The 12,928-nt window shown below is 35.8% G+C and overlaps 1 protein-coding gene across 3 annotated transcripts; it reads left to right on the top strand.

Annotated features, from left to right (window-relative positions):
- LOC140818393 (kinesin-like protein KIN-7K, chloroplastic) lies at positions 1-12,601 on the top strand. 3 transcript variants are annotated; one of them, XM_073178329.1, is made up of 25 exons: positions 1-263; positions 396-452; positions 748-1,010; positions 1,097-1,194; positions 1,369-1,458; positions 2,416-2,468; positions 3,272-3,337; positions 3,420-3,473; positions 4,046-4,105; positions 6,050-6,128; positions 6,468-6,535; positions 6,654-6,716; positions 6,870-6,974; positions 7,377-7,481; positions 7,735-7,842; positions 7,915-8,058; positions 9,438-9,620; positions 9,779-9,937; positions 10,075-10,308; positions 10,489-10,626; positions 10,708-10,830; positions 10,915-10,965; positions 11,292-11,339; positions 11,426-11,620; positions 11,842-12,601. In XM_073178329.1, exons 3-25 carry the CDS (start codon positions 757-759, stop codon positions 12,409-12,411), a joined length of 3,048 nt encoding a protein of 1,015 aa, XP_073034430.1. In that variant the 5' UTR covers positions 1-263; positions 396-452; positions 748-756; the 3' UTR covers positions 12,412-12,601. The 3 variants fall into 3 exon arrangements, with proteins under 3 accessions (XP_073034430.1, XP_073034429.1, XP_073034431.1); XM_073178328.1 differs by lacking the exon at positions 396-452; XM_073178330.1 differs by lacking the exons at positions 1-263; positions 396-452 and adding an exon at positions 482-678.
- Positions 12,602-12,928: the final 327 nt, after the last annotated feature.

Below are 12,928 nucleotides of genomic sequence, written 5' to 3'. Positions count from 1 at the left end.
TTGTGTCCCTCCTTTTGTGGCACCTCCTCTCTCTACTCTCCCACTTTCTCATCTTATTTTATTCTTTCTTTTATCTTCCATTCACCTTTTTCCATTTGTTTTGTATTATTTTATTCTGCTCCCAAAAAGTGTTTCGTTTCCGCAGCACAAAAGAAGAAAGAAATACTATGATTTTGACAAAAATGGGGGTCAGAAAGCTCAATCAACTGCTGGAGGGGAGATTGGACGCCTGCCGCTGTTCATCGTAGAGCATCGCTTCCAAGGCAAGTTATTCCAAATGTTCAGGGGTGGAATGTAGGTCAGAGGAGAGGATGGTTGAGAAGATCTCCGGTTTTCTCACCCTGCATTCGGCGTTTATTTATGAATTGACGGTTGTGTTTTTGTACGTTTATCAGCTGCTTTTTGGGGCTGAACTGATGCGAAGTATTTTATTTTATTTTTATCGATTTTAGGTAATCTTCGAATCTCAATGTGCTTTTAATGTGATTGCCTCTTGGTGTTTTTGTATCTATTGAGAGTTTTTTTTGCTGAGATTGTTCTTGTTATTCTTACATTTTGTGAATGGACAAGGAATTTTTTTATTTTTTTGAATTTGTTGGTTATATTATTTGATTTAGCTTGCGTACACTTGGAGCATTTTATGTAGAAGGGGAAAAACTAGGCAGCCCAGTTTACGAGGTGTCTTGTCAGTTAAACTATGACGGACATTTCTTTTTTAATCTTTTCTGATATATTTTCTGTTAAAAGGTGAAACCAATGGCTACAATACATGGATCGAAACCCAAAAGACACAGCTTAAGAACAACAGCTTCGGTCAGCAACAACTCTCCAACGTCATCAACAACTTCATCTTCTCGGCAATATCTCGAGCCATCTGCTGACAGTCTGAGTTCACCAGCATCATCATCTGCTCGAAGTAAACCTCAGCTCTTCTATTCAGAAAGTGCATCTTTGGATGTCGAGAAATCTAAAGAGAACGTCACAGTCACGCTGAGGTTTCGCCCACTCAGGTAAATAAAAATTGTGAAATACAAGTATTTTGGTTGGTTTTTCATTCCACGTGTTGTGGTGATTCGGTAGCACTTTTGTTGCCTAGTCCGAGGGAAATTCGAAATGGAGAGGAGATTGCATGGTATGCAGATGGGGATACTATTGCAAGGAATGAGAATAATCAGTCAATTGCTTACGCATATGGTATGGCTCGTTTGTAATTTTTGGGAGCTTGGTCTCTGGGGTTGGATATGTTTGTTGCATCTTGATTATATGATGGTCTAGGAATCAACTTACTAATTTAAGCGATGCTCCTGTATGTCTGTTTTAAACAGTAAAGTTCTTCCATTAATCTTTTACCTATGTAACAATTTCCAGATCGCGTTTTTGGTCCTACAACCACAACAAGGCATGTGTATGATGTTGCTGCTCAGCATGTTGTGAGTGGCGCAATGGATGGAATAAATGGTTTGCAGTTTTTGCTCTGCTCTTTTAGCTAATACACATTTTTTTCCGCAGCAACTTTCTATTTTAATAAACCATTAAAAGGTATGTAAACTGCTAATGTATGTAGCAAAAGCGAAAATAAACAGTGCAAATTATTTTGCATTGGATGCCTGTCTTTGCTCCAAGTATTGAATTGTTGGTTCAAGGTCAACAATTCAAGGTCGCTCAGCAGGACCACCTGATCAACTGGTTATGCTTGTGTGGCCAACTGAACAAAATATCAGTAAAAAGAAAATTTGGTTTAGCTGTTGAAAACTTTTTTTTTGTGAGTAAGGGCCTTGCCTAAGGTAAGCTTTACTTCTCAATAGCAAGCCCTCGTTACCACAGCACTAACGGAGACAAACAGTAGAGTGAAAAGGGGATGATAAAAATAAATTGTTGATCTAAACTGTACAATACAAAATACACTGGGCATACATACCCAAGCTTTTGCAATTCAAAATAAGTGTAAGGAACCATATCATTTAAGTACACATCATTTAACAAAAGATAATATTATAATATAAACCATTAGAGACATCTACTTTGATGTCTTCCAAAAATAATTCAACAGTTGTCTCAGTTTCAACAAAAATAAAATTATTCCTAGTAGTCCAAATATGGTAAGCAGTGTAAGACATAGCTTGAACTCTTGCCTTGGTGATTCATGTCATTCCACCGTAGGTTTTCTTGAACTGTTTCATAGTACTCTTTGGGGGTTGTCATGGAGTAGGAGCTGCTTACACGAAGTCTCACATTGTCCCTTAGATCTTAAGTAATGAGCATCAAAAGAGTAAATTGTTTATTGATTCCCTATCCAAGTGACACAATGCACACATGTTATCGGCAAACGGAAGCCTACCCATTGTGAGAAGCTTCCTAAAGTAGCATTGTTAACTTTGTTTTTGGGCAAATTTATTTCTCTGTTTCTAATTACAGGTACGATATTTGCATATGGTGTTACTAGTAGCGGAAAGACGCACACAATGCATGTAAGGGAACTTTCTTATTGCTTTTGTTAGTCTCCTCATGTTTTGACATAACTAGAACTCTGATTCAAGTTTTCTTCTATCTGAATGCTTAATCTTGAAACTTTCTTGTGTTGTTTTTCTTAAACTCATGTTCCCTTTGTTTCAACTGGATGAGTTGCTAGTTCTATGGTATCTCATGTCTTCAGATTAAAAATTATCAGTCAATTCTCCATTTTGAACAAGATTAAAAATCATCAGTCAACTCTCCATTTTGAATAAACAAGCATGACATGTTCTCAAGTCATGTTAACCGCCTTTATTGCATTTTCACCCCAATATTCTGCGTGTCAATGCAATTTTAAATGCTTTTGTTGAGAGTAATTAATAACAAAATTCACAAGTACTTAGAAATATGCTATGACTAAAGTATTTCTAACTTGAAATATCATTAGCTTAAAATGCTTCTATCACAATTATTGAAACTGTGGCTAACTGGGGGATCAGGGTACGAAATTCAAATGCAAATAGCTTTACGTCCCAGGAGTTTATTTTAACATGATTGAATTAGTGTCTTGCAAATTCCTTCTGTTTTGACAGTTCAGTGTGTTTATTGACTGATCTCATCTGCTTGGTTAAAATCTAGTGCATAATTTAGATTACTTGCATGTTTTCCTTTGGAAGTTTTCTTGTAAAATCCCACATTCTCTTTGCTCTTCATTTTCTCAAATATGTAACCATGATGAATTGTAAATTAAGTTCCGATACACCAAGATTTTAGTGGCAGAAACTCATTAATTTATACGGTTGCAATTTCTGGACCATAGGGTGATCAGAGGTCTCCTGGTATTATTCCATTGGCTGTGAAAGATGCTTTCAGTATCATCCAAGAGGTACTTGAAATAGTTTGGCCTCAGTTGCAATCCTTGAAGCATTATAGTCTGATTAAAACTGTACTTTTGATAATTACTTCAGACTCCAAGCCGAGAATTTCTCCTGCGCGTCTCTTATCTGGAAATCTACAATGAGGTTCAACTCTTCTTTCCTGCAGATCTCCAGATTTCTAGCCAATCTCCAGATTTTTTATGAATCTTCTGTTGCAACTCTGGAGATTGATTAAAACTGTACTTTTGATAATTACTTCTTTCCTGCATTCAATTTTTGTCACCACATGGAATTAGATAAAAAGCAAAATATTGGAAAGTACTGGAATGACTCCAATGTCATGCAATCCATGTCCTGTCAGCAGTTATTTGAATGAATGGGTTTATCATCATTTGGTAGCACACATCCTATTGAAGTTTATGATGAATCTTCTATCCTTCGACTTTCCATAGCTCCCTTTTATCCCAACATTTCAATTTAATTAGTTAGAAAAAAGTTGCCAATTAGGTTATAATTTTTGTAATGCTCCTTTCCTGTCAGTCTTTTATTAGATGTATCAGTTCACTCTTTGGAAGCATTTTTCTTCCCGTTTGAATTTCACTATAAACTGAGATGTGTGTGATATTGGTTTTCTTCTCTGTTCTTTTTATTTCTAGGATTTTGTTTTCTAGATGAAGAATTATCTTTAATAGTCTTCACTATTTTTCTCTTTTCAGGTTGTCAATGATTTGTTGAATCCAGCTGGACAAAATTTGAGAATAAGAGAAGATGCACAGGTGATCCTTTTTCATTGATTAATGAATCTGTGATCTTTAAAATATTCTGGACTTAATTGTAGGACCGCTTTCTATCCTACGAATCAATTAATTACTCCATCCTGATGCAACTTCTCTTCTTTTTTTTTCTCAAGAAACAAATAGAAAGTGTGTGGTTAATAAGGAACAGTTTATTAGTCTGACTGTCACAATTATTTTTTCAATGGTCGAATTTGTGAAAATTTTGCCCTGATTATCATCATGCAGTGTCCTATCAAGATTAAGAATCTTTTTGACAACTGAAGTTTATTGCAACTGTATTTTGTTGTTTTAATGAGACAACAGACTTTATCTTGTGTATCTGATGATTTGATCCAATATTCTGTATCATTTCTTTCACTGATTAAGGATGCTCTACTTGGTGTGTGATCCAATGATTTGGAAGAACGAGATGTTTTCTAAATTTTCTGAGATAAGGTTTTGAGGTATATATAATATATGATAAGTTTAGGAATGCCAACTATGAGCTTAATTCACTACATTTTTTTAAAAAAAAAAAGTATTATCATGTAATTGATACAACCTCAATTTGATTTCTCTTTTTCGATGCGAAATATGTTTTATGTTTAACCATTTTGCATTTATTAATACCACTTTGCCCCTTCGCTGGAGAGTAAAAATTCTAACTTAGGCCATCCAAGATCAAAATCTGCTGATATAGAAAACTGAGTATCTCCAAAGTTCTATTATTTAATAACAGGATATGATTTTTTTGAATAGAACTTCTGAAAGATAAAATGGAGGGATTGGTGTATTTGGGCTCATTTTATAAACTATAAGGAAGCATGGTTTGACATGGCACTGTCGTCATGATGCATTGTGTGGAATTTCTGGAGATGATTTGTATGATGCATGTATAGAAGAGAATGTATTGTGAGATAGTTTAAATGTTTATATTTTATGCTATTGGGGCTAATCTAAAATAAATATGTATGCCAGATTAATGAATCTCAGATGTTTTTAATTGGTTGTTGCCCTTGAGAAACATTGGGAGGTAGCTTAATTGCAGTAGAGAAAAAATGAGGATTTTTGAGAAAATGCAAAATATGGAGCTAACAAAGACGTAATGCTTGCTCTATCAAATTAAGGAAAAAAATTTATGGGACCTGAGCCGAGATTTCCATTGACTTTGGTGAAACATAAAGGAGCGGAAAAATATTAAAGACTTGAAGGGCAAATCCAGATGCAATTTTTGCTAGCAGTTTTTTTATCTGAGCATTAAGTTTCTTTCTCGTGCTGTTTTCCACGTAGAATAGTTATTTCTTGGTTTTTTCCACCATGTAAGTGGTGTGTAATACACAATCAGTTGCAATCAAAGTTGCTGATGTTGCTTGTTGAAAAAAAGACACAAAAGAGAGAATTTTTTAGACTCTTCTCAATAAAGCCTTGTCCGGAAAATGTGTATTATATGGCTTTTTAGGGGCCAGGGTATACCTACATTTTCAATTAGAAGAAGGGTTGTTGGAGGTGAATATAGAATGCAGTAGCCTGCTAGCCTCTGAATGTTAGTTTGCACTTAGTTTTTTTCTCTTGCATTTCCTTGGTGGTCCTTGTTGATGAGGGTCAGGCGATCAAGTATATTCTATTGTGAATCATGCTTTCTCAATGGAATAACCAAAACATCAAGGGGTGAACTGAAAACTGAAAATTTGAAGTATTCACGTCCTTGTGGAGTTGTGTAACTTTTGAATTGTCGGAAGTTTATTTGATTTTATTTTGTCTGAGCATTTGGCTTATTTTATTTGATGCTACAAGTCAAATTATAAAAGTGAACTGCTCAAATAATGACTAGATGAGGTTCATATCGGTAGCACAATATATTCATTTAAAGTACTTATCATGCAGTCTGCCCCAGTTTATGTAATTATCTGTGCACTGGTACGAGGTTGTGTTTAATTGGTGCAGGGAACCTTTGTTGACGGAGTCAAGGAAGAAGTTGTGTTATCACCTGCTCATGCCCTATCTCTTATAGCTGCAGGAGAAGGTAAACTTGTGCATCTATATTTATTATCAAACCTGTTCAGTGTACAGTATAAATTACAGTATCAGTTGGAGTGCAAAATTTTTGGCCTTGATCCCGGGCAATCATGCTGTTTGTGCACTGTTACAAGTTCATGTATCACACGTTACACATGCCTTATATTTTTAGGGTATCGAATGCTAACATTAGTCTGAATTACCCGTTACTGCTTATTTAGACATCATCAACTTCTATCATTTTTTGTGAACTGTGATATCTAAAGTAGTTAACAAATTTAATAAAATTAATACTTATTTACTTTTGCTCGCATTTATTTTTTGTTTTTCTCAATGCTGACCACAGAGCATAGACATGTGGGTTCGACATTCTTCAATTTACTTAGCAGCAGAAGTCATACAATCTTCACTCTGGTAAGTAAAAGTGTTGTTATTGCATCAAAATTTTTTATTGGATGCAATTTGTAGGGCTTATTTTCTTGTTTCTGTTAATACTTCATGTGAAAGTATTGTAAATTTCTTGGCTGTACAGACAATAGAGAGTAGTCCCTGTGGAGAAAATAGTGAAGGTGAAGCTATTACCTTGTCACAATTGGTATTTACTCTCTCCTATACAGATACCACTCTCTTTCTCATGGCATAATCTCATTTCACAACATCAGCGTATTTACTCAATGCATTGATGAAGTTGACTATTATATTCAGCCGAATATCTCTGAACTTTCATTTGTAATATTCATCCCTGCAGAATCTCATTGACCTGGCAGGTTCTGAGAGCTCAAGGGCTGAAACAACAGGCATGCGTAGAAAAGAGGGATCCTATATTAATAAGAGTTTGCTGACTCTTGGAACTGTGAGATCCCTGATTTTAGTCACTTTAGTAATTGTACTCGAACAAATTCTTCTTCTAGTGAAAAATAAATACGCATTAATGCAACTGCACACGAACAATATGGGGGACTTGAATACATGTTTGTTCAGTCACGAGCATGTACATGGACTCAGAAGATTGTAAGAATGATGCACTTTTTCGATTTTGCTTCCATTTTTCTGGCCCGAGATGTTTCTAATTATCTGAAACAAACCTTGTTTTATGACCTTATGCTAAGTAACAATTCCTGATATCTTATTTGCTTGCCCGGCAATTAATTGCTAGGTAGCACATCAATAAATTTTCTTCCTTTTTTCTTTTCTTAATCTTTTTCTTTTTTTTATGTTTTTTTGCTAATGATCATGCAATCTGTGATGTCAATAGGTTATTTCAAAATTAACAGATGGGAAGTCTTCACACATACCTTACAGGGACTCTAAATTGACAAGGCTTCTTCAGTCCTCACTTAGTGGTCATGGGCGTATATCTGTAAGAGTTCACGCCTTTACTTTGTGCATGTGGGTTGTGCATGGAGTGTACTTCACCAATAAAAGTGGAGTGTTTATCTTGGTTCTTTATCTTTAGTAAAGTGGATACAAGTTCCGTTTTTTTGTCAATTTAATTAGTAATGAAAGCCTGTATTGCAATTTGTCGGGCGAAAACTGTTTAACTTAGTGATGTGATTTCTTATAATTGCTCTCGAAAGAAATATGTTCTTATATATTTACCGTTTCTTAATCAGCTAATTTGTAATATTACGCCCTCCTCAAGCAATGCTGAGGAGACACACAACACATTGAAGTTTGCCCATCGGGCAAAGCACATTGAAATTCTAGCAGCACAAAACAAGGTATGATCTTTAAATATCCATACTGAAATCCTTATTTTAACCATTTAATTGAAGCAAGCCTTTGTAATGCAGATAATTGACGAAAAATCACTTATCAAAAAGTATCAAAATGAAATTCGTTGTTTGAAGGAAGAATTGGAACAACTGAAACAAGGCATAGTGACAGTTCCACAAAAAAAAGGTGGAGGTGACGATATTCTTATCCTAAAGCAGAAGGTGAGCCATTAGTTTCCGTGAGCTGTCTTGACTTTTTATTATTCTTGAAATGTATTGAAAACAGGTATGAACTATGTTATTGAATTTGTTTCTAGGAAGGATATGCTGAAGTTCTGTGAGTTCTCATATTTTAATTTGGTGAAGAAGTCTTGTGGCTATAGTTAACCTACAATCTCTTTTAACATCTTCCAGTTGATGTTTTTTTTATCAACTGAGGGATTAGAACTTTGTTTGAAAATCCTAATTTACTTGATAAATAACTATAGATTTATTTTCTTTTATAAATCCAGCATTTGCTGTGGCAGAAGTCGTCAAAGAAATTACTACCTTGTTGCCACAGCAGAAATTAAAAATTTATAAGCATCTAAGGCTTTTTTTTTCCCTGATACTGAAGTGGTATACCAAGTGTCTCAATTCATTTTGATCGTGTTGGAAACTATATGTCGGAAACTCTCAACTCTCAACTCTCATCATCTGGCTGTGAACTTGCTTTTAGAATGGACTGATTTTATGCATATAAAAAAGTGTGTAATTTTCAAATTTCCCTTCCTTTCTGTAACAGACTCTGTGCTGTCATTGTGTATGACAAAATGTCAGTATGCTTGACTTCATTTGTAGCCGTGAGATGTGTGAAATTAGCATTTTGAGTTTGAGATATTATGTGATTCTAAAGCATGCTCGAATGCTTGCTTCCAGTTAATTATTGCCTTATTCATTATAAACAATGTTCAACTGTATTTTATGAATGTATGGAAAATCTTGATAGAACCCAAATTTTATTATGATCCGAACTGTTGGCAAGATCAAGGTTTTATAGCTCTACATATCTCGAGAAATTTGTGGACTTTTGCCTCAAGTAGTTGAAAGGACGTGATTTTTTATCTCTCTTTGTTGGGAGCACCATTGATTATATTCTAAATGCATGCATGTGTGCACGACAACTTGAACCAAGAACTTAAAGTCTTGATAAATCATCCTGCCGGAAAACATTGGTAAAGGATCTCAAAAAGAATTGTGGGGGAAGAACTTCTATAACGAAAAGCTTTGTTATAGAAAGAACTTCCAAGTTTTTATTTATTTTTATTCTAAGATGTTTTACAACAATCCAGAATATATTTATTTATAGATAACCACGATTGGTCTTAATTTGATAAAAAAAAAATCATCTTAATGTTTTTTTCCTCTGGATCCCTGCACAAAATGTGGGTGAAGGTATCTCATTGGTCCTGTCATTTTACTGGCTATTTGGTTGGTCTTTCAACCAATTGTTTCCTCTTTGAAGTTAAATAATCCTTTTAAATGGAATCCACCGTAAGGGAAAAAATGGTTTGTCATGTATTCAGTTGATTTAATGATTTGTGTTGGACTAATTTCTGAAGCTTGAAGATGGTCAAGTGCGACTACAGTCAAGATTGGAAGAAGAAGAAGAAGCCAAAGCTGCTTTAATGGGGAGAATACAGCGTTTGACAAAACTCATTCTTGTTTCAACAAAAGCTTCACAATCACCAAGAGTTGCTCACCATCCAGGACCGAGAAGAAGACATTCCTTTGGGGAAGAAGAGGTTTGAATTCATTGCTTTTGATCTTTTTCTCCATTTCCTTCTTTGATCTCCTCACTGCAGATTGTGCGTGGGTGAAATGACTCCTAAATGTGCCTTTTATTATTTTTAAAATGGCTAAACTTCATATTTTCTGGTTCTTCCATTTGATTCCTTGGCAGCTTGCTTATCTTCCGCATAGAAGACGAGACCACATCTTGGATGATGAAAGTATGGACCTCTATGTTTCTCCTGATGGCAATGCTGAAACTGTAGATGACCCATTGATAGAAGAGAAAAGGACAAAGAAGAATGGTTTGCTGAACTGGTTAAAGTTACGGGTGCGTGTGATGCGTCATTTAGTTTTCTTTGGTTTTGCATTCTAAGATGTTTCATATTTTTTCGTTCTCTGTATTCAGTTCCCTGATTAAAGTTTCACATTTCATAAACTAACCTTGCTAAGTTTTTGCGATCATAGAAACGAGATAGTGGCATAGGGACGTTGGTAAGCTCTAGTGAGAAGTCCAGTGGAGTTAAATCAACGAGCAGTCCTTCAACTCCTCAAGCTGATAGCACAAATATTCACATAGAAGCAAGACAATCACATTCTTTTCTCACAGAAAGCACTCCTTCTGCCAATCATTTATCTAACTCAAGACAATATGAAATGTTTGAGCCCGAGGATAATTATTCTGGACTAGAGACTCCACTGGTATGACACACGAATTCTCATGTGTTTTTCTTGTAAACAGAGTGCTTTGATTATATATAATGAAATCAATTTATGTAGTCTTTGTTGAATTTCTTCTGCCTTATTAGACAATATAATCCTTGTCGATCCATAGGTTTGGTGTGTGAACCATCACATCCACCTTTATCTTATGTTCAACAGACCAGCATAAAGACTATGGACCAGGTTGACCTTCTGAGAGAGCAGCATAAGATTTTGTCAGGTGAAGTCGCACTTCAAACAAGTGCTCTGAAACGATTATCTGAGAAGGCTACGAATACACCCAAGGAGCAAATCCAGGTAAAATTTCTATACCCCATATTTGTCCACGTTCCAATGTTCTTGGACATCATAAATGACTTTTTATCTTTCTTAATTGAGGTGGAGATTAGAAATTTGAAGGAAGAAATGGGGAAAAGGAGTTATCAAATAGCCTCATTGGAAAAACAAATATCAGATTCCATCATTCCTCATGGCAAGGAGGACAAATTAGAAGAATCTCTAGTAATTTTAGACTTTAACTTCTAGCAATGCTTCGGTACTTGAATTAAACTCATCTTTCTAATGTAATGTTTGCTCATACTGCAGTCCCTCTCTGAACTAATGGACCAGTTAAATGAGAAGTCTTTTGAACTTGAGGTACTATACCTTGTACATCTGGACCATTTTTTTTATTTTTGTGTTTACAAATTATCAGATATCCATGTGTTGAATACTAAGATAAAGTTCATGTCTGAAGTCTTGTCACAAATTTTGGAATTGAACATCTGTTCCTTATTCAAGTGGCCCATGTGATAACTAGAATACATTGCCAATTGTGGCCTTGGATTTTTGCAAGCTGTCTATGCTCAATCCATCCTCAGTGCCTGCTTTGTCATCATATAGATCATGAAGCTGGAGTCACTACGAGATGGAATTCCTAATTAGATGGTTTCTTTTTCTTGTTTCTTGTTTCTTGTTTCCAGGTCAAAGCTGCCGATAATCGAATAATCCAGGAGCAGCTGAACCAAAAGGTGCCACCTTGTTTCATTGCTATTCGCAAGAATTTGTTAAATGCTCATCATTTTGGTTAAATATATTAGTGTACTCATTGTATCAGACGTTGGAATGTGAAGAATTGCAAGAAAAAGTTGTGTCCTTTAAACAACAGTTGTCCAGTGCTGTATATCGGGGAGGCTTCAGTTCATTGACAGATGATTTGCAAAGCTTTTCTGAAACTACTCGCATACAGCAGATGGGCAAAAATAATGCAGCGATAAAAGATTCAAATGATATGTTGCTTCTACAAGCTAAGGTTCAAATCATATCTCAACTCCTTCCATGATTTTCGAGGGATGTTTTTGGTTTTTCAGTGTTTATTGAGTACGTTCTGTTTTGAGAGAGGGATTGACCACCTGCTGCCATGAAATAGTCCCCATCATTTAGTAACAAGTGAAGATTGCCTACTGTATTAGTACTAGCTAATGTTTGATCTACGTTTCTGCAATGCTGATCTTATGCTTTTACCCCTCGTAGGCAAGTGAAATTGAAGAACTAAAGAAGAAACTAGCTGAATTAACCGATTCAAAGAATGAACTAGAGCTGCAGAATAATAAACTTGCGGATGAGAGTTCATATGCAAAGGGATTAGCATCTGCTGCTGCTGTTGAATTGAAGGCACTGTCAGAAGAGGTTACGAAGCTAATGAATCAAAATGAAAGATTGAACGCCGAGCTTGAAGCCCAAAAAAAATTGCCAACCCAACGCCGAGCTGCCATACCTAACAGCAGGAATGCTCGGAGAGATAGTTATGTCAAACCCCACGGTGTTGTCTTAACCTCTGATCTCAAGAGAGAATTGGCCCTCAGCCGTGAAAGAGAGCAATCTTATGAAGCTGCCTTGGCCGAAAAGGTTGAAACAGAATCCGAACTGCTGAAGAGACTCGAAGAATCCAAACAGAAAGAAGCGTACCTGGAGAATGAACTTGCAAACATGTGGATACTCACCGCAAAACTTAAAAAATCTCAAGGCCTTGACTGTGATGAACTAACTACAGAAAACTCGAAGCATGATGACTTTGATATTCAGAATAGTCAATTATTTTAATGACTAGTATGTGTTTGTAAATGGTTGGAGAGGATTTTTTGGACTTTTTTAGTGTTTTCTAGTTGGTGTGATTCTGGTTCTACATCGTGAGTTTAATCAAATTTCTAACTTGTATTTGCATGTGCTGGCTTTAGACAACGGTTGATTCAGCATTGATGCGTCTTGTGTTGAGAAGTACCAACATCAGTTATTTCTCACTAGTTACTCGTACGTGCGGTAACTGGTTTTTTAGATATATTTGGCCCCAAAACCAAGAGTGGGTCTCCGCTTTCGCTTTCGCTTTCGATATGTGAATGCCCACAAATTTCTGTATAATTCACTTGCGTGCCTGGTCTGAACACATCCTTTGTTGCCAAAGCCTATGGAATATGGTGATTCTTGGATTGTACGGGAAGTGTTGGACATGTTTCCATATAATTCAACTCGGTATAGTCGCCGGCTTTCAATTATTATATTAAAGCCGCCACTTATCCTAAGAAACAAGCATATGTGAAATATTTACCGATCGATACAGTAA

Source organism: Primulina eburnea, chromosome 17 (genome assembly GCF_022965805.1).
Source record: "Primulina eburnea isolate SZY01 chromosome 17, ASM2296580v1, whole genome shotgun sequence".
NCBI classification, from domain to species: domain Eukaryota; kingdom Viridiplantae; phylum Streptophyta; class Magnoliopsida; order Lamiales; family Gesneriaceae; genus Primulina; species Primulina eburnea.
Note: the sequence above shows the minus strand (reverse complement) of the source record. Positions and strands in the feature narration are given on the sequence as shown.